Source organism: Pinus tabuliformis, chromosome 2_1 (genome assembly GCF_031772625.1).
Source record: "Pinus tabuliformis cultivar Carrire ecotype Pingquan chromosome 2_1, CPIR1, whole genome shotgun sequence".
In the NCBI taxonomy this organism is placed as follows: domain Eukaryota; kingdom Viridiplantae; phylum Streptophyta; class Pinopsida; order Pinales; family Pinaceae; genus Pinus; species Pinus tabuliformis.
In genome coordinates, this window is record NC_142299.1 from 649490850 (window position 1) to 649513939 (window position 23090).

At 40.4% G+C, this 23090-nt stretch overlaps 1 protein-coding gene across 1 annotated transcript in view; it reads left to right on the forward strand.

Annotated features, from left to right (window-relative positions):
- Window positions 1-23090, forward strand: part of LOC149202256 (uncharacterized) — a 106044-nt gene that overhangs the window by 32509 nt on the left and 50445 nt on the right. The window contains exons 2-4 of the mRNA XM_089399924.1: window positions 19680-19938; window positions 20141-20177; window positions 20299-20404. Coding sequence (XP_089256050.1) covers window positions 19680-19938; window positions 20141-20177; window positions 20299-20404 — 402 coding nt within the window. The remainder of the gene's footprint in view (window positions 1-19679; window positions 19939-20140; window positions 20178-20298; window positions 20405-23090) is intronic.

The following is a 23090-nucleotide window of genomic DNA, read 5'->3' on the forward strand; positions in this document are numbered from 1 at the left end:
GGTTGCTAAAGGAACATTGAAGTAAATTGTGCTAAAGCATAGAACATACCATTGTTATCTAAAATTAACATGGTATCAGAGCAAAATGTCTTTGGATTTGACTTTGGAAGAAAATGATGCTATGGACTATGTCAAAAGAAGAGTGGTGGAGCCTAGTTCAAGTGCACCCGTTGCTGCAAAAACAAAGTACAAGAAAGGTGACATCAAAGCTAAGAAAATTATTGGTGATTCTATTCACAAGCCTTTGGTTGCCTATATTTATGATTTGGAAACATCTAAAGAGATATATGACAAGCTGGTTGAGATGTTCAAAGTAAATAATGCAAATCAAGTTCTCTTTCTGAAGAACATGTTGAAAGACATCAAGATTGATAGAGGAGAATCCATTCAATCCTACTTCACGAGGATTACCGAAATCAATAATGATCTCCTATCTATTGGAGAAGTTGTTGGTGACAGGGAGCTCACTCTTATTGCACTTGGAGGCCTTACAAGAGAATGGGATGTGTTTAATACTACCATCCTCAACAATGACAAGATTCTAGGATTTGATGAATTATTAGCTAGATGCACTCTGTTGGAAAACACAGAGGGGGGGTGAATCAATGTTCCTTAGCAATTAGCACTTTTAAATCTTTTCAGAGCATTAGTTAATCTTCAATTATCATTAATGTTTATGCAGTAACAACAGTGAATAAAAGAACACAGGAGGCACAAAAATTTTAGGTGGAAAACCCCCTCCGGGTCAAAAACCACCGAATGCTCTTCTAATAATTTTTTAATCCTCAACTCCAATTGAAAAGAAAGCTCCAACTTCCTAGAATCTAGAAAAGCATTCTTCTCCAGCTCCCACTGGATGGACGCTCAACGCCCAAGATTCTTTAGTAGTCAACTGAACGGATGCCCCAACACCTAATGAGCTGCAACTCACCCTAGCACCACCCTACCGCCCTGAAGTTTTCACAGGTTTGAACCTGTTGGTGACTTCATGCACCAGTGTAGCACCACCCTACCACCCTATAGAAGAATAAAAGAAGAATGGACTCCCATACTAGGGAAAATGGTCCACTTTACAATGATATAGAATGATGTAGAAGAAGAAGACACACTAGACCATAACCTCAACTATGACACAACCACCTAATGATGATCCTAGGCCTCCCGACACTGCCTCTTCAACTCTTGGTAGATAGACACTTGTACAACTTTTACAATGATGCTTTTACAATGACTGTATGCAGCGTTGCCCACTTGAAGATTTCATGTGTTGAACTTCTGGCTATTGTTCTGCACCTTGATTGCTGCTCTTGTCATTCTACCCTTTCTCACTCTTTAGAACATTATATTATGAATTGAGTCTTCTCTTAATGAATATATAATACCTGCAAAAAGTCTTCAAAGAAATACCCATGACATGATAATAGCAAAACTTACCTCATCCTGCAGAACATATGTCAGTGCTAAACAAAAACAACAAATTAGAATACAAAGAAACTAATGCAATTCGGAGATGAACATACATATACAGAAGATACTTACCTGTAACTCACCTCTGCTGCATCATTTTGCTGCACCTTGCTCTTTGCTGCCCTAGAAAGTCTGGTCCTTTGCACCTCTTGACAATACTTGATCTAGTTTTTCTTGCCTTCTAGGAGCACGATATTTAATCTGATATATCTCTGCGATATCAGATCCCCAACATGTGATCTTCGCTCCTGTATAAGCCCTCTGAGTCTTCTTTCCAATGCCATTGGTTTGACACGATTTGGACTCTTCAAGACAAAGTTATGCCCAATCTCTCACAATGACCTAATTATGGACTAGTTCGGTAGAGCGAACTTGTACAACGTACCACGTGTCAATGTTTCCTCCTTCAGCTCTGAAATTGATACACAGAAAACTAAAATTCATGCACTGTCCGCCACTTTTTATAGAATTCCAATCCTCTTCTCTGAGAGAGAGTTATGATGATTTTCCCAAGGTCACTTCTTTGAGATGAAATTCGGCAGCTTGCAAAAACTTTAACTTCCGTAGATCATATCTTCGAAAATATAGCGAACCAAGATCTGAAATTTGGTCACGACGTTCATCAGGATTGCGAATCAAATGGGTTTTAATTTCAGAATATAAGACTTCGCAAAAATGAAATTATAGCGAAAATGCCACGATCACTACATTTGGAGGATATATGAGATTTCTTTTTATAGAGTTGAGAGGGGCTTCTATAGAGAATGTTGGAGGGATTTTAGGAGCTTAAAAAATTATTAATTAATGACTATTCAATGACCAAAACCAATTATGAGTGCCATTCCACAACCCCATAGGGTTTTAGCCCACTAATTGGGGTTACTAACTTCAAACATGAATATCTCTCAAACCGTGAAGAATTACTTGGCGTGCCATATATCAATGGAAACATCTCGACGAGTAGAATCTATTTAGAAGATCCTTGACTCAAAATAGAGTAAGTTGTCAAGTCAAAATTCCCTTGCAAGATCAGGGTAGCCCCTGGTGCTGCTTGGGTTGACATCAATGACAACCTTAGATCATCTTTAGATCAACACACTCAAGAAGGAATAAGGATGATGGAAAGAGACAAGCCCTCAAATGGAAACAATTCTACTGCCTTCTCCGCTCATGCTAAAAGGAAGAACAATGCTAGTCCAAGAAAACTCAATGGTTCAAGCCGAGATTCAAAGAAGGAAGAAAAGGAAGACGCTTCAATTGCATCAGGTTTGGCCACTTTGCTAGAGTGTCGTCACAAGAAGGATACTCCAAGAGATGACGACCACAATAACAAAAATTACATAGGCAATGGAAATCAAAGGAACAATAGGTTCAACAACAAAGGAAAGAGGAATGCTCTCGCTGCTCAATATGGAAATGGTCATCCTCTCAAGAAGTCGAGAAACTCCAGGTATGAAGAAGTTAATGTAGGTGAAAAGCAAAAGGAATTTTATCTTATTTCTGTCCTCATCCCTGCCTCTCCTTCGGATACATTGGATCATTAGTTGATTGATAGTGGTACCTCAAGGCACTTCACTGGGTATAAGGAGGCCCTCTCAAAATTGGTTGAAAAGAAGACACATATGGAGATTATACTTGGGGATAATGCTACTTATCCCGTGAAAGGAATTGGGACTGTTACTCTTCACTTGAATCAAGGTCAAACTCTTCATTTGCAAGAAGTGCTATATGTACTTGATCTGAAAAAGAACTTGGTTTCTATTTCTGCAATGGAAGACAAAGGTTTTAAGGTGACATTCATTGATGGGAAGGTTTGTGTTTGGCAAAGGAACCCAAGAGATGCATTCATTCTTGGATTCAAGGTTGAAGGTCTCTATCAGGTTGGAGGAAGTCCGTTGGGAGCAATGACTTGTGACACTTCTCTTCAATCCGAATTATGGCATCGAAGATTTTCTCACCTTCATTTCAAAGCCTTACCCGATGTAAGGAAGATGGTCACAGGGATGCCCAAATTCAACTTAAATCATGAAGGTGTTTGTCAGGGATGTGAAGCTAGAAAACATACAAGGGGACCATTCCCTCAAGTGAGACTCAAACCACCGATATTCTTCAATTGGTCCATTTTGATCTATCATGTATGTTGCCCGTGACATCTTTGGGTGGGTATTTGTATTATGCTATCTTTGTGGATGACTTCTCTCGCAAAACATGGATCTATTTCTTAAAGAAGAAGGACGAAGTGTTCAGATGGTTTCGCTCTTTCAAAGCCTTGGTCGAGAATCAAACAGGGAAGAAGATCAAAATATTGAGGATTGATAATGGAACCGAATATGAGTCAAACGAATTCAAAGACTATTATAGAGAAGCTGACATTAAGAGGGAGACCACTACCGCATATACTCCTGAACAAAATGATGTTGCCGAAAGGAAGAATCGAACTATCATAGAAGGATCAAGGTTTACCGAAGTTCTTATGGGGAGCAGCTGCCAACACTGTCGTGTATGATGCCCACATCAAGCATTGCATTTCAAGACACCTGAAGAAGTATTCACTGGTAAGAAATCTGATGTTTTTCATTTTAGAATTTTTGGTTGTCCCGTATATTTTCATGTGCTGAAAGAGAAAAGAAACAAACTAGATGCATCTGGGAAAAAATAACATTTTGTGGGCTATAGTGAAACTTCGAAGGCATATAGAATCTATGTGCCTGGTCAAAGGGAAGTGGAAATAAGTCATGATGTCACCTTTGATGAAGATTCCGCCCTTAGGAAAGTACAAGATCTTCCTATCCCTAGGAAGGACAAAGATGATGATGATGCATGAAAGCATGATGAACCTCTGTTTGATGAACCGATGCCCGATGTGGAAGGTTCAATGGATCCCATTGATCCACCTCCTAGTGAACCCACTACTTGAAGAAAAAGACCTTTGTGGCTCAAAGATACTCTTGAAGACGCTGAGAAACATATTGCACCAAGTGGAACATTTCGTGAAAGCAAGAAGTCGAATAGGTACCAAGGGTACTTAGCTGCCATGAGTACCATTGTACAATCTGAGCCTTGTACATTCGAAGAAGCTGTGAAACACCAAGTTTGGAAGGATGCAATGAACAAGGAATATGAGTTGATCATGAAGAATGATGTCTGGGATGTGGTTCCTAGACCCAAGGACAAGTCAGTGGTCATTTCGAAATAGCTCTACAAGATCAAACATGGAGCTAATGGGAGTGCTGAGAAATTCAGGGCCAGATTTGTAGCTCGAGGCTTCTCTCAAAAGGAAGTAGTAGATTATGATGAGATATTTGCACTGGTTTCCCGATATACCACCATCCGTTCGATCATAGCCCTTGTTGACGCACGAGGATGGAACCTACACTAGATGGATGTCAAAACTGTGTTCTTGCATGGTTTTCTTAAGGAGGAAGTGTATGTGGAACAACCCGAGGGGTCGAGGTTCAAGATCTTGAGACACATGTATGCAGGTTGAAGAAAGGCCTCTATGGGTTGAAGCAAGCCCCTAAGGCTTGGTATGAAAGGATCGATAACTATCTTATGAAGCTGGGATTTACAAGAAGCGATGCTGACCCAAACCTGTACTTCAAGGTTGAAAAGGACAGACCTCTCATTCTGGTCCTTTATGTGCATGATCTCTTTCTGACAGGTGATGACTCTCTCATTCATCAATGCAAGAGGACGCTAGCTTCTGAATTTGAGATGAAGGACCTAGGACTGATGCACTAATTTCTAGGGCTGGAGGTCTGGCAAAAGCTAGGTGAGATTTTCCTTTCTCAAGAAAAATACATTGTGAAGTTGCTTGAGAGATGTGGGATGGTGGACTGCAAGTCTGTATCTACTTCGATGGAACTCAACCTTAAGAAGGTATGTGGAAGTGCTGCTGGGCTCGGATTGGTGAACCCTACTGAGTATTGTCAACTTGTGGGGCCCTGATGTTCTTGGTCAACTCTCATCCTGACATATGCTTCGCTGTGAATACGTTGAGTCAATATATGGTTGAGCCTCATCACATTCATTGGATTGCTGCTAAGAATCTCTTGAGATATCTCCGGGGCACAATCCACTATGGATTGAGATACACTGTCGGGAGTTTGAGGCTACATGGATATACAAATGCTGACTAGGTTGGCAGTGTGGTGGATCGAAAGAGCATGTCTGGGTGCTGCTTCTCCTTGGGGTCTGCTTCTATATCTTGGATGAGTAAGAAGCGGAAATCAGTTGCTTTAAGCACCGCCGAGGCCAAATACATTGTTGCAAGTATGGCCTGTTGTGAAGCTGTTTGGTTGAGGAAGTTCTTCAGTGAGCTATTTGAGCATGTGCTAGATACCACGTGATCTTCTGCGACAACCAGAGTGGGATTCGCCTATTAGAGAATCCCGGGTTCCACGATCGTTCCAAGCACATTGATATCAGGTACCACTTTATCTGGGATATGGTACAACGGGGAGCAATAAGGCTCCAACACATGAGAACAAATGAGCAGGTTGCAAACATTCTCAGGAAGCTTTTGGGGAAGGTCAAATTCTTAACCTTTCGAGATAGACTTGGAGTCGTGGAACGACCCTCTATGTGGGTCCCATGTGAGTTGGACACTGAGCTCTGAGAACTCTTGGGGGCTTGGGGTACTTCTTGGAGCTATGAGCGACGATAGGGTGAGTGGTTCACCTTACCCTAGTGGTGCGTTGCATACATGGTGAGTGGTTCACCTTCCCCTGTGATACTCCATTATGGTTGACATGTGTGTAGGGTGAGTGGTTCACCTTCCCCTACGATTGGCATATGAGTAAGATGAGTGGTTCACCTTCTCCTGCTGATGCCCCAACACACATCCTACCCATAAAGGCCGAGACTCATGGGAAGTACCTCTCATCTGGCCAATGAGTTGGGAAAAGATGGTTAGGGACCATAGCACTACTGATGGACGCATCGTGTACTGCCGTACTCCTTATGACAAGGATGCATGGTGTTCAACAACTTGATCTGGGATCAAGGACTGACTTTAGTTAGTGGAGAGTGGTATGATCTTATGACTCACTCTCGATCACTTCTTCTTCATTATTACTTCATGGTTCAACAGAGTAGAGTAGTACAGGGCAGTGATGGCAAGGATGGTACAGGATGACAGGTTGGCATGATGATGGATTGACAGGTGGAATTCTCCCTAGTTGAGAGGGAGTGTTAAAATTGGCAACTAGGGCCAACTTCCACCATAGGACAACTCACGATGGAGATGATTATTGCATTAGATTCCTCTTTTCGAGAGGTGGAATTTTGATATAAAGATCATCTCATTCTGACAAGCAGAAATGGAATTTTGAATTTATTCTTTCTCATGGACAAATTGTCAAGGTTGACCTCAGTCAAATGTAGGCTCAAGAAGCCCAATGGATGTGTCTCCTCACCCTCAACGAAGTGTATAAATAGAAGTGACCCTTCTCTCATTTGGACATCACTCATCTCATCACATCTTCTTCTCTCTCCTCTCTTGATTGGTTCGTACAACTTGGAGGCTCTCTACTTTGCACGTGTGGAAGAAGGCAGATTTTTGGACTGGTTTTGGAAGGCCGAAAATTTCAAGGATTAGGGCATGCGTTGACTAGCATTGACTTGGAGTATTTGACCAACGTTGACTTTTGTTTTGTGGGCAAAATTTCGATTTCTGCAGGCCACATTCTTTGGCATGAATTTCGAGGTGATTAGGGACTGTTTGACCAAGTTGACTATTGCGTTGACTTTTTGGTTTGACTATAGAATTACAATAGACTTTGACTGTGTTGACCGAACTGGTTTTGGGTTGACTTTGACTCCCTTGGTAGGCCACATTCTTCTATTGTTGACTGAGCTGCTTGGAGGATGTTTTTGGGGCAGCTTTGACCACCGTTGACTTTCTGGTTAGGGCTGCATTGACTGTTGATTTGGCAGAACTGTTTTGGGCATGTATTTTTGATATTTGTACTCTCTCTCTCTACTGAACTATTGAAGAATAATAAGAAGATTTGATCAAAGGGTTTCCCCACATTGGGGTTTGTCCTTGGCATCCGCCACATCTTGTGTCCTCTTGTCTTGGCTTGTCTTCTGCACATGTTTTTATGTTCTATATGCATTTACTATCAATGTATTTAAGTTAATGTTATTGCTACTAGATATAATTGGAAATTGTCATTGGGATACTAAAGGAACTTTGAAGTAAATTGTGCTAAAGCATAGAACATACCATTGTTATCTAAAAGTAACATTACGTGATTTGGATTGGATCATTATATTGTTTGTCATCCATTTCAATGCTTTCAGAGTGGAAAACATGGAGGAATCATCTCTTAGGACTATTTTTACCGGCGGGACCTAGTTTGGCAAATTGGGGTTTGAAATCTTCTGGGAGCATTTTGAGGCATCAAACGACATTTTTTGGGGGTAAAACTTTGCTGCTTTAGCGTCACATCTTTTTTTCCTATTCTACACACAAAGACCTTTCCAACGACACAAGAATCACGTCAATCAAAGTCCGTATGCAAAAGTTATGCCACTCAGAAGTTGGCCATCTTGTTTTCACCACCATAATTCAAGAGGATGCCACGTCAACCCCCATTATTCTTGGAAAAGGGGCTAGCCACGCGATTATGATGTAGAAGACTCTAGAAGAGTCTATATTGTAACTTTGGTTAAGAATTGAGGTAGTCAAACCTAACAACTAGTAGGCTATCACGCTGTGTTATAACTGAGCCATTAGGAGGAAAAAGGGTTGCATTCTTTCGAGTAAATTTGTTCCATCGCTGAGCAAAAATAACTGAGAGGGATAGGAGATAGAGCACACAGAGAGGATTTGTGCATTGTAGTAGCCCACAGGCGCTAGGCCATACTTCTTTGTACTCGTAGCCATATTTCCATTAAGAGAAAGAGAGTAAAGCGACCTCACCTTCCAGTTGGGTTTTTCACCCAAAAGGGTTTCCCAGGTCATATCTCATGTCAAATGTATGTCTGAGCTTTTGTTTCACTGTTCTCTATATTCTGCATAACTTTAATTCACATGCATACACTATTAGCAATAATCTACAGATCTATAAATCTAAAGAGAAATAAAAATGTAATTTTGTAGATCTTGGATTTTTAAGCATGTTTTTATCATATTTGTCATGACAAATTGTCTAGTGGAATATCCATGATAGTATACGGATCATATTGGTATCAAAGCCAGGTTTCTTTGGGTATATTGTTGAGATTTGCAAGGGATCTAGATTGGCGGGACCAAAAGTTGTAAAACCTAATCATGGCCGACGAATCTGTGAATAACCCTCACGATTCTGCAGAGGAGAGGTTTTCGCGGTTGGAGCAACAAGTTGCAGATATAAATCATAATTTAAATCTCCTCATGGTGGCCTTGAGCAATCAGCTTGGGATATTTAGAGAAGATGGGGGTTCTAATGCAAATGACAAATCATAAGGGGGATCAGGAGATCAGGAAGATATAAAGAACCAGCCGAAGAAAGGACCCGAAAAAGATCAACCTAGTTCGATTATTGTAAATCAATCACATCCATTGTTCAAAATGGAAGCGAAGGTCAATATCGAGATGTACCATGGTGAGATCGACGCTCTGAAGCTAAATCACTGGTTGCAACAATTGGAAGTGTATTTCAGTGTCCATCAAATTGAGGAAGAACAAAATATTTCATTTGCGTGGCTGAAATTAGAGGGCCATGCCCTAACTTGGTGGGAAAGCCACATGGAGACCTTGAGGTTGGAGGGAGAGCCTCCAGTGACTAAGTGGGAGGACTTCAAAACCCTCATTAAGTCACATTTTTACCCTATTGGGTATGTAGAGGACTAGTGGATTTGGTGGCACTACTTCAGGCAAAAGCCAGGGCAAAGCGTGCAGGAGTACACCATAGAGTTCAGAAAGATGGCCATAATGCTGGGTATCTCCCCAAAGAACCCAAATGTACTCCTCAAGTATTTGGGGGGGTCTACATTGCCATCTGTGGGAGCGAGTGATGATGTTCAATCCCAAATCGATGGATGAGGCTTGTGTACAGGCACAATACCTAGAGAACTTAGGCTTGAAGAAAGCACAATCAAGTGGATCGAGGCAGAAGGAGTAATAGGACATTTCTAAGGAGGGGAAGAAGATGCAAAAATGGGGAAAAGATAAATAGACGACAACTGTAACACAACCTTTTTCATTCTCTTTCAAGATCAATCTCCTCAACCTAACCATAGGTATCCCGGTAAATACCTAAGGGAGAGATCAGTCTCATCATAAGGAAAGCTAATAACATCAAATCAATCAACATTGTTCATGAGGCCATACTCTCTGACCATATGCAATGGTCTCTCAGTCAACATGACCTAAGAGAGTAATCACAATCCATCTCTCCGACCATATGCAATGGTCTCTAAGTCAACATGACCTAAGAGAGTAATCACAATCCATCTCTTCGATCATCCCATTGGTCTCTCAATCATGCCCTATGACTTAAGAGAGATGAGTCAACCCTCAACCTTCTTGACCAAACTCATAGGTCTCCTAGTTGACGACTTAAGGAAGGGAACTCAACAATCAACCTTCTCGACTAATCTCTAAGGTCTCCCAGTCAACGACTTGAGGAAGGGAACTCAAGATCAATTTCCCCGACCAATCCATTGGTCTCTCAGTCATAACCTAAGGGAGAGATAACAAAATTAGTGTCCCTGACCAAACTCATTGTTCTCCTGGTAAAAACCTAAGGGATCACTTCAGACCCTAGAATGAAAATTGCCGACCACACAAGTCTCCTAGTCTATGACTTAAGCGAGCAACCGGGACAATCTTCTTGACCACAACCAATGTCTCCTAGCCAATGGTTAAGGAAGATTGTTATGATGCTATCCAATCAATGCCCCCTCTCTCCAAGACAGGTAAACTCAGCTACACTAGGCTTTCTCAAAACATCAACAACTTGCTCAACAACATAAAAGTATGCCATTGTCAATTCTAGTACATGATCACACAGAGCAACAAACAACTTTTGAAGCCAAACTGCTTCACAAATCAGCTGTATTTCCAACTTGCAATAAAAACATCCATGTCATTTAGACCAACTCAACACGCAAGTGCTCTTTCTCTCTCTAATCAGAGTGATCCATCAACAACAAAGTTTTGCAACATCTTCAAATTCTTCACAACCCATCGTGCCAAAATCAACTCGCTCTTACACTAGACGAAGAGATCCTCAACCCTTGTTAGAAACACATCATCAACATACAGCAGAAAAGTCACGGGCTCATCTTCATCAGATTTAGATTAGCATCACTCTTCAAGATTTCTAGCCATCTTCATATTTGAAGTCACAATTGACTTCTTTACATCATGGATCAAAATATGCTTCAATTAGGCTAATCTTGTCTGCTCCCTCTGAGTCCAAAGCTCATCCAATCATGAGTCTTCTTGTCACTTTATTCTTCCAACCATTTTCAACGATTGGCACACCTTGTCAGTCTTCATTTTGTACCTGCAATCCTCACTACGAGGCCATGGAAGAGAAAATACAACTAAGCAAGATATACAAAAACAAGAGACTCATAATGAAACAACAATAGAAACAAACAAGAAAGTACTCATCTCTTGAGAATGTGTCAGCTTCCCCTTGATCTTTAGTCTTCTTGCATCCAATCAAACTCGTTCACATCAACAAGGGGACAACCTTGTCCACATCATTATTAGGGAGACAACTTTTTCCACATCATCAAAGAGTCAACTTTGTCCATATCATCAGGGAGTTAATCTTTCTTTGTTGGTGCTAGGGTTTCTTCTTTTAGCAACAACAAACAATCCTAGGGTCCATGAGCCCTAAGCTTCCTTCTCCAAACCTTACCTAGGGTTTACAAACCCTAGATAATCCAATGTTCAAAACTCTAGAATTTGGTCCAGTCTACCAAACCCTAGATGCCAAAGAATCTTCAAATTTTTCAAGATTCGTCTAGGGTCTTACAAACCCTACATATGTAACACCCAACACCCATTTGTTGGTGCTAGGGTTTCTTCTTTTAGCAACAACAAACAATCCTAGGGTCCATGAGCCCTAGGCTCTCTTCTCCAAACCTTACCTAGGGTTTACAAACCCTAGATAATCCAATGTTCAAAACTCTAGAATCTAGTCCAGTCTACTAAACCCTAGATGCCAAAGAATCTTCAAATTCTTCAAGATTTGTCTAGGGTCTTACAAACCCTAGATATGTAACACCCAACACCCATTGTTGCATTATCTTCAAATCAGGAAAGAGTTCAAGAGAATCATCAACAGTGTTGGCAATATACATATCATCATACAAGACTTAGTCTTAATGCAAGACTTCATGTGACCTTCCTTATTTGCCATTACAATTCAAATGACTTCAAATATGCTGATCCAAATTAACCATAGTAGCACAACATTGTTGGGGTATTCAGATCAATCTTTTAGACTTTCCCATTTCAAACTTCACTTCAGAAGAACAAAGAAAACAATTTTTGGATCTTGCTACAAAATAGGTCATCAACTAAGATGTCAATACCAACAATTGCTAGACTCTTCATAAAGACCTTTGATATCATTCCTAACATAGATCTTTGCATATTGAAGTGAATTTCTTTCATGATGGCTTGTAACGTCTTCTTAAAGACTTTTGTTGAAGAATAGATTCAACTTCAGGTTGGCTTCCTAATGAGGTGTATTTATCTGTTTTTTATATATATAGAACAAAGATAATGGTCTCAACCACATAGGAAATTCGATCCTCACTTTAGACTTTAATATAGAGACAACAAAGGTAACTCAAACCTCTTACAAATTCGGGCTTCCTCCATAGTGATCCTCAGATTAAGAGATGGATCATACTACATCATGAATCAAGGATTATGTTCTTGCCTTGAACAACACCACAGGAACGCAATAATGTTATTGTATTTTAGATGGTTTCAAACTTGATCATTCCGAGGGAGCTTAGACTTGTTCTTTGTTGGAAATACTGAGAGGGGGGGTGAATCAGTATTCCTTTTCAATTGTTACTTTTACTAGTTAGATCATTTATATTTAGAACACAAAATGAACAATAAGAATAAATGCTTTTATTAATTTCTTTTTCACAATAAATCAAGTACAATGTATATAGGGCTCCAACCCTAGATGAAGACACCAATCTTCAATCTCCTAGGCTCCAACCTGTTGCCAAGCACCAACTTGGACTTTTGTGAGGCTCCGACCTCTAGGGCACCGACCCTATCTTCTCAAGGCACCAACCTTGTGTTTAGAGGCTCCAACCCCTAGGGCACCAACCCTTCTCTGGTACAGGCTCCAACCTGGTTTCTTGAGGACACCAATCCTCTAGGGATCCAACCCTATCCTCCAAGGCACCAACCTTGTCTTTTCAAGGCTCCAACCACTTGGGCTCCAACCCACTACAATACTTCGTCAAGATATGTTTGGCAGTAACTCACGACTCCCAGAATCGTCTTCACCGAGCCCTGTCAATCTTCAGTAATGCCTTCTCCAAATCACTTCATCAATGACAACCTTGTCTTCTTAGAAGGTGTCACCACTGCTCTTCATATTACCCAAACAAAACTTCTTAAGGTACTACATCAATGCTTCAATCATGCTCCTCCCTGATAGTCTCCATACCCAATTCTCAATTTCAAAAGAATCTTCAACTGATCTTCAATATGCTGTTGCAATTAGCCTTCCACTGCTACACAAATTGATCCAAAGTTATCTTCTCTAGGATCCTGACTTCAAGATCTTTGTTGCCAAACAAGCACAACTTCACAATGACTTCAAGGGTTCTTCAATATTTATTCAATGTCTGGTCCAAGTGAATAAGCCCAAAAATATGCTCAAGGTAGCTTTAGAAGTTTTTCCTCAAATGATGCTTCAAGTGGTCTCTTAGTGCTTCCTTCAATTGTCTTTCAATATACAACCAATATTGTGCCTCTAAGATCTGTAATATACTATCAGTACTTGTGCTTCCAAAGTCTGCAATAGATTGCCAATACTATTTCAAAGTTTTGAAGTGTAATCACTCCTCACAGGTCCAAAGGATATGCTACCAGAGATCTGCACAATAAGATATGTCACCACAGGTCCACAAGCCTTCAACAGAGATCTGAATGTGATTTCTTCACCACAGATCTTGAAAAAATGATTTCCACTATTCTGATGACAACCACAAGCCTGAGAGATATTCTTCAAACTACCTTTGTGATAGATATGTTAGTCTTGATAGATCCACAGTCCAATCAAAGGTCACTATGATTTTCACTGTTAGACAATCACAGCTCTGAAGTGTAATCACTCTCCAAAAGTTCCATATATTTTACTGCCCAAAGCTCCTAACACTTCACAGGTTCTGAGATTGCTGCAAGTCCGAGCTTGGAGATCTGTCCTCCACAGATGGCTGTAGTGTAACTCTGCAACAGGACCGAGGGTAATCACTGGGCTACCACAGGAGTCACTACCCACAGTACCTTGTTCACCACAGGTCCGAGGTATGTAGCATATATACAGATCTGAGGTAAATTCTTCAACAGATCCGAGCCTTTACTTCCTCAGGACTGTCATAAATCTGTCCCTTAGCAATGCTGTCCACACACAATACTCACAGGTGCAGATCCGAAATTATAGGAGATATCTTAAATGCCCAAACTGTGATTAAAAATCCTCCTCGGCCTTGGTTCACGAGATGTGAACTTTCCTTGCTGTTCTGTGTCTTGTTTCTGAAATAATCACCGAATTTTATGATCTGAAATGAAATGTTTTGACTTATATTTATAGTGATTTCGTCTAGACATGAAGGGACACGTCTTCTGGGAGCAGGCCGACTTGAATAACTGTTTTTTAGGTCGGCTAGGCTGCCAAATAATTTTTTCTAACTTAAAAATTCATTATCTCCTCAACCACCGGGAGTTTGAGGGTGAGTAAGGGCTCATTAGAAAGGGAAAAATATACTCTATAAGATGGTATAGGTCTCACTGTGGAAAGATGCCTCCAAGGTGTCAAAAAATAATTTTCTTTGTGACTGCTCTTTGAAATATTTAGTGCAGAGGGTGATTAGGACAGCAAGAGGTCATTAGGGCTTCTAAGTTCTTCACCATAGTGTATGTGAGTCATCCATGTCATCATGCATTCATCAAGTGATCTCCAATTCCTTCATTGTCCATGCCATCAAATGTAACGTCACCATATATGTCATCATGTGTGCAGCGATATGTCATTAACCATATGCAACATTCATCAATTTGTTAGAGCAAGGGCTAGATCATCACAAGGAGAGCTTCTTCATCAAGAGTCACTACGAGCATCAATGAGAAGGACTCCTTCATCAAGAGTAAGGACATCATCATGATTTCTAGGGCTTCTTCATGGTGATTCCTTTGTTAATAATTGTGTCCTTGTCTTCATAGGGTCCTCATTTTTATGTCCTTGCCTTCTTCAATGTAGGGTCATCATCATGCTTGCCTTCTTCAATATAGGGACTCCATCATGCTTGCCTTCTTCAATGTAGGGACACCATCATGTCCTTGATTGCCTTCTTCATCACCTTGTCTCCTTCAACATTATTGGAGGTTTGTCTTCATGAAGATCATTGGAGGTAGGGCACAAGAGTTGTATTCATCTCCTGGCATCTTCAAGAATATTTTCCATCTCCACAAATGCCATATAGACATCAATTACAACCTTGATTAACAATACAGTACCTTGCCTTTGTCCAACATTACTATAGGTCTCTCGGCCTGGTAACAGAAGAAACTTGACCTTGTTCTTAGAGAGTATTTCTAACTTGTATGCTCAGAACTCATCCTCAATCACAGTGGAGTCTTTCTAACTCGTATGCCTATAACTCTACCTCAATCTTAGAGATACAGAGGCTTAGACAATCACCATAGTCATTTGATATGAGCACAGAGCTTTGCTCAGAACTTTGACTTAGCAAACTCAGACTTGGCTCCTTCTATACCACAGAGAGAAGTTAATCGTCTAGAGACACATTACATAGGCTCACAACTTCATTCGGACTAGGATGCCATTTGAATGCTACAGGGATAGTGTAATGCAAGCTCGGACCTCACTTGAGCGACTTGACATCAGAACCATGGATCACAAAATTTGGATCATATTGAACTCAGAACGTGCTTGTCACCACAAACTTGAATCATTTACAAAACTCGAACCTCTTGCATAAATACTTATCGGAATCGGATGACCTTTAGATCAATCCTACACCTCTCGATGAGACGGATCCAAGAAAAATATCAGCTGCCATAAATAAGATGACCCACATGGAGTTTGGCCCTAGTTGCCAATTTTAACACTCCCTCTCAACTAGGGAGAACCCCATCTGCTGATCCATATGTCTGACTGTACTATCTCTGCCATCAGTGCCCTGCACTGCTCTGCTCTGCTCTGATCTGCTGAGCTCTGCTTTGCTCTGCTCTGCTCTACTTTGCTTTGCTCTGCTGAACCATGAAGAAGAAAAATTGATCGAGAATGTCTCATACCATTCTCTACTGACCCGAAGTCAGTTTTATTGATCCCAGATCAATATCACAAGAGAGTGTCTCAAACCAGTCATACTGATCCCAGATCAATATCACAAGAGAGTGTCTCAAACCACTCATACTGATCCCAGATCAATGGAGGTCATCCTAGCATAGGGAGTATGGTAGATACAACGATGCGTCCATCGATAGAACTACTATGGTCCCTATCCTCATTTCCCCGCTCATTGATTAGATGAGAGGTACTTCCCATAGTCCCAGACTGCATGGGTAGGATGCCTCAACAGGAGAACGAATCATCCTGTCCACAGGAGAACGAATCATCTTGTTACACAGTCGCCACGGAGAATGAATCATCCCGGCCCACAGGAGAACAAATCATCCTGTTCCACAGTCGCCATGGAGAATGAATCATCCTAGCCCATAGGAGAACGAATCATCCTGTTCCATAGTCGCCACGGAGAACGAATCATCCTGGCCCACAGGAGAACAAATCATCATGTTCCACAGTCGCCACGAAGAACGAATCATCCTGGCCCACAGGAGAACGAATCATCCTGTTCCACAGTCGCCATGGACAACGAATCATCCTGGCCCATAGGAGAACGAATCATCCTGTTCCATAACGCACCACTAGGGGAGGGTGAGTTGCCCTGTGGTTGTATGTTGCTCCAGTAAGTACCCCAAGCCCCCCAGAGCTCCCAGAGCTCAATGCATGCAACATGCATGACCCTTATAAAAAGGTTTCTCAACGACTCCAAGTCGTTCGGGAAAGTTACAGATTTGACCTTTCCTCGGGGCTTTGACAAAAAATGTCTGCAACCTGTACATCAGTCTCAATGTGATGGAGCCTCCTTGTTCATCGACTTATCATATCCTAGATAAGGCAATATTTGATGTTTATCTGCTGGAGCAATCATCAAATAAGGGATTCCTCAATAATCGAATCCCACCACTGGTTGTCACAGAGAATCACAGTGGTATTCATCATGTGTACAAACAACTCACTTAAGAGCTTTTGCAACTATGCAACTTCACACGAGATCATACTCGTAGCTGTGTATTCAGTCTCGGCGGTGCTTATAGCAATTGAATTCTGCTTCTTGCTCATCCATGATGTCGAAGCAGAATCCAAAGAGAACGAGCACTGAGAAGTGCTCTGATGATCCTCCACACTGCCTGCCCACTCAGCATTCGAATAATCATGCAGTTTCATATTTCCGGCAGTGTATCTCAATCCATGAGAGATTGTGCCCCGAAGATATCTCAAAAGATTCTTGGCACCAATCTAATGAGGCTCAACCAAATATGAGCTCACCATGCTAATTGCAAAACATATGTCCGGACGGAAGTTCACCAAGAACATCAACGTGAATGAGTTTATGAAACTCAGAGGCATTTCCCAAATCTAGTCCGACATCACTACCATATAACTTCTGAAAGTTAATATCCTCGAGGTAGTCACAGGCTTGCAGTTTATCATTCCACATTCGGAATCCAACTCCCTCTTACTTCTGTAAATGAGAGGGTCTGCACCTGTCAGAAATAGGTCGTCCTCATAAGGTGTCGGTATGAGAGGTCTATCATCCACAACCTTCGAGTAATGGTTTGGATTGGTTTCACTCCTAGTGAATCTCAACTTCATCTGACAGCTATCAATCCTCTCACACTATGCCCGGGGAGTTTTGCTTCAAACCTTAGAGGGCTTTCTTCCACCTGTATACATGAGATTCCCGATCATGAATCTCAAACTCCTCTGGTTGTTCCATACCTGTGGACCTGCTACATGAGGGGAATGGTCCCCTTGTAAGTTTTTCCTTTGGTACATCTCAGACATGTACTTTCATGCTCTTTCTGAACTCAGGCATCCCTGTCACCATTTGACTCACAGACCTTCAGTGCTATGTGTCAATGGACATGGTCCCCAATGGACTTCCTGCAATTTGATACATCCCTGAACTCAAAAACATCTTTGAAAATGCTATTTTCAAACACGTACCTTTCCATCGATGAGTGCCACCTTGAAACCTTTGACTTCCATTGCTGAAATGGACACTAGGTTCTTCTTGCGATCAGGTACATAAAAGAGATTCTGTAAATGAATTGAGTTACCGGCATTCAATTGAGGGATAACATTCCCTACACCCTTTCCGGGATAGGTGGCATCGGCTCCAAGTATAATCCCATGATTGTTTCCATCTCTACCAAATTAGAGAGTGCACCCATCTATCCAATGAAGTGCCTTGAAGCACTACAATCAATAAGCCAGATTCCCAAAGAATCTGAAGGAGAGGGCCAATACAAGATAACGCTTCTTTATCTTATCAGAAACAACATTTGATTCTTCATACCTGGGGTTCCTTGCTTTCTTTGAAGAGTCAACTATTTCCTTGATGACCTGCATTACCTGTCATTCCTTTGATCATTGAATATGTCCTTGGAATGATTGTTATTTTCATCAAGATATGTGTCTCTGCCATTCGGACACTCCTTCGCATAATGGCTGAACTTATTGCAACCAAGGCATCCGCCTTTCCTTCCACCCTTAGATCCGAACTTCCCAATGAAATGATCTTTAGGTAGGCCATCAGAAACTTCCGCTGCGCCATTCTGATAATATTCTCTGCTTTGACTTCACCCTCGATGAATTTGAAGAGGGATGAGGAATCCACTGATCCTTTTGTCCTAGGGTTTCATGCGTTGTGTCAGAGACAGGTTGATCTTGCTGTCACTGACCTAACCTTGTTTGTGAGTGGTTCAGAGCTGTTTCTTTGCTACGGTTGTCTACAGATTCCAGAGTGTCATTCACAGTTTTAAGATGGTTTTCTCTAGAATATCACTGATTCTACTAGATATTTCCAAAGTTTGCCTTGCCTGGTTGCAACAGGTTAATTAAGGGACTCAGCAAAGTATTTAGAAACCACATTTTTTATTTCTCAACAATTGCATTCTCGAAATGTTATCTATGTCCCTTTTGGAAGTGAATAATTCCTTACTAAACACAACGTGTTCAATGTTCTTGATGGTAATAGCCATAGAGGGTGAAGCTGTGCATTCTGAGAAAGCCATTGAATGTAACAATTTCAATTCAAAATAGAATCATCGAGGCATATTTATTCCACCATCCATTGCATCAAGAAGTACGATCACAATTATTTTCATAGGCAGATTTAATGTTGTTTCCTGTCCAAATTTCAATGTCCATAATTTGGATTTTCAACTACCTTGAGGTATGCACTTTCTGCCCAACTTTCTAAAGGAATGTTTATGACCCTCCTCATTGTACTGAAGAATCTTGTACTTGATCATAGCAATTGCTATGCTATTTCTCTACCTAATCTAGGAGTCACGTTGTAGGCTGTTGCTTAATGGTCCCAGGTGTGGCACCTTACAAGAGTGACATCTTTTTTTTGGGACCCAGCAAGCACTGATTTAAAGCTGGCAACAACAGGAAAATGCTGCATCATTTAAAAACAATTGTAGTAATGACAAGCCTAGATAGTGTCCATGCTTTGTTCATTGTCTGATGCAAAATGGTTGGTTTATGATGTTTAGATTTTTGTTTGAATAGTCTTTAATGTGGACAGAAGACTCCATAATAGTTTATGCATTTTTATTGTTCTCATAAATAATAAACGGAGGCATTGGTTTTGAAGAGGGGGGGAATCTAATCTAATGGGAGGATGCACAGGTTACAGATGATGCTACTCTTCTACGTTTCTTTTATGCTCGGGAATCAAATGTGGAAAAGGCTTGTGAGATGTTTGCAAAGTATAGAAAATGGAGACAGACTTACGTACCCCTTGGATACATCCCAGAAACAATGGTCGGCAATGAGCTCAAGCACAAATTTGTCTACATGCAAGGATTTGACAAAGTGGGAAGGCCAATAATGGTTCTTCTTCTGGCAAGGCACATTGCTTGCCAGTCGAACATGGAGGATTTTAAACGTATGTCACTCTTTTATATTCTGATTATCTAGTCATTTAGGTATTTGCAATCTTAAAATTTGTTGTGTCTACTTATTAAAACACTTCCAAGTTGACTTCTAAGCGATGATTTTCATTTGTGGTATTCTGATGTTAGTTAATTGATGCTTTTAAGTTTTTAGCCCTCCACAATCTTAATGCAGTCTTTGCAATTGTTATGCAGGTTTTGTTGTCTATGCCTTTGATAAAATGTCTGCTAGGTATTCTGTCATTTAAGAAATTTATTTCTTTTGTTTGTTATTTTATTTTAAAGAATCACTATTTTAACTTCCAAATTCCATACCCTCTAATTGTGTATTTGCTTTTATTCAATCACTACAGTGCTACAAAAGGACAGACAAAGTTTTCCATTATAGCAGATTTTGCTGATTGGGCATACAAGAATGTAAACCTTCGTGGCACTATTGCAGCTGTTCAAACCTTGCAGGTTGCGTCTTCTATAAAATTTCTTATTTGTTCTTCCTTTTACAATTTCATGCTTTCACGTTATGCACTTTAAAACATGATGAGTGAGATTTGTCCGATGAAATGCATACATGTACCATGTGAAATGGGTGAACTATGTGCAAATGCTGCAAGTAATAATTTCCGTGGTAATTTTCTTGTTGACACAATTTCATGTTCTGGTCAACTCTTTGTAAATGTTAATTGCAACTTATGTGAGATATTTGAAGCCATAAATTTGAGAAGCAAAATACTTAATCTGCTTCTTATCTAGCTCTAAACTCAAGATGTGATTGTAATCAAATCACGGACTATGGTATAATTGACAATGTGATCTAATGAAATGCTCTGTATGATTTTACTTACTAGCTGACATGCAGATGGACATGGTAACATTAATTTGGTGAAAGATAAATTATTCTAGCTTCATTGCTAGGCCAAGGTTTAACATTTTGAGCCACTTTTAGTTTCTTCCAGCTACATATTCTGATTTTTATATTAGCTTGACGACTGTGATGCATTTAAATTGCAATCAACAGAAGGTTATATATTCTTTGTTCAAAGTCATATTGCATGCAACAGTGAATAAATAATAGAAGCTGAACACACAATAATAATAATAATAATAATAAATTGAAATGTTAGTGGCAGATACAAAGGAACCTTAAACTTTCGAAAAGAGTTCAGATATTCCTAAAACGATCCATTTCTCAAGGAAACCAATCTCCAAAGGGCAGTTGAGGTGGTAAGCCGCTATACCAGGTGGATTGGCATCATTTAGGACAGCTCTTGAAAAGATATGGCCAAAGATGCCATGCATTGTGTTTAAATTTTAACTATGAAGGGTATGCAACCTTCCCATAAATAGTATTTAGTTTCCAGATGTACAACATGTTGACAACATATTGTGAGCACTTTATTGATTCTGTTCAAATAGCTTTCTTTGAATAATTATGGGTGAACAAGTAAGTGGTAGGATATTCTACGATGTAACTATTACCTCCTGGGAGGTAGCTAATACCTATATGCATTTTTCAGGTCAACAACATTGTAAGACCAAGGATTTGCAAGTTTAAGTCTTGTAGACCTCTGTTAACTATGTATTATGGTATCCTAGGCATATAATGGTTTGCCATTCTGACTTCCTTTTTCCTGAATATGATTGGAGGATTTGACATGGATCTATTTGGATACATGGTTTGGAAGAACCATTGGTTTATGTTCAACAATAAACGAAAAAGGAATGCTCTCGCTGCTCGATATGGAAATGGTCGACCTCCCAAAAGATCGAGAAATTCCAGGTATGAGGAAAGTAATGTTGTAGAAAGAAAAGGAGTTTATCTTTTTTCCGCTCTATCTACTGCCTCTCCTCCGGATACTTTGGATCATTGGTTGATTGATAGTGGAGTCTCAAGGCACTTCACTGAGTACAAAGAGGCCCTCTCAAATTTGATTGAAAAGAAGACTAATTTGGAGATCATTCTTGGAGATAATGCCACTTACCCCGTGAAAGGGATAGATATTGTCACTCTTCACTTGAATCAAGGTCAAACCATTCATCTACAAGAAGTATTGTATGTGCTCGATTTGAAGAATAACCTGGTGTCTATTTCTGTGATGGAAGATAAAGGCTTCAAGGTAGCATTCATTGGCGGAAAGGTACGTATTTGGCAAAGAAACCCTAAAGATGCATTCACACTTGGATTTAGGGTTGATGGTCTCTATCAAGATGGAGGAAGTCCTTTGGGAGCCTTGATTTGTGATGGTTCACTTCAATCTGAGCTATGGTATTGAAGGTTCGCCCACTTACATTACAAAACCTTACCTGGGGTAAGGAAGATGGTCACAGGTATGTCTGATTGCAACAAGAATCATGAAGGAGTCTGTCAGGGTTGTGTAGCTGGGAAACTTACAAGGGGACCATTAACTTCAAGTGAATGCCAAACTACTGATATTCTCCAATTGGTCCATTTTGACCTATCTGATATGTTGCCCGTAACATCATTGGGAGGATACCTATACTATGCAATTTTTGTGGATGCGTTATCTCGCAAAACTTGTATCTATTTCTTGAAGAAGAAGGATCAAGTGTTCAAATGGTTCTGTTCTTTGAAAGCCTCGGTGGAGAATCAAATAAGGAAGAAGATCAAAATATTGAGGACCAACAATGGAACTGAATATGAATAAAATGAATTCAATGACTTTTGCAGAGAGGTTGACATTAAGAGGGAGATAACTGTTCCATACACTCCTAAGAAAAATGGAGTTGCTGAAAGGAAAAATCGAACAATCATGGAAGCCACCCGTGCCATGCTGCATGATCAAGGTCTACCGAAGTTCTTATGGGGAAAAGTTGCCAACACTGCAGTGTATGTTCAAAATAGGAGTCTGCATCAAGCATTGCATTTCAAGACACTCGAAGAAGTTTTCACTGGTAAGAAACCTAATGTTTCTCATTTTAGAGTTTTTGGTTGTCCCGTATATTTTCATGTGCCTAAAGAGAAAAGAAACAAGTTGGAAGCATCTGGGAAGAAAGGTATATTTGTGGGCTACAGTGAAAATTCAAAGGCATATAGAATCTATGTGCCTGGTCAAAGAAATGTGGAAGTAAGCCATGATGTCACCTTCGATGAAGAAGCCACCCTTGGGAAAGCTAGAGATCTCCCCAT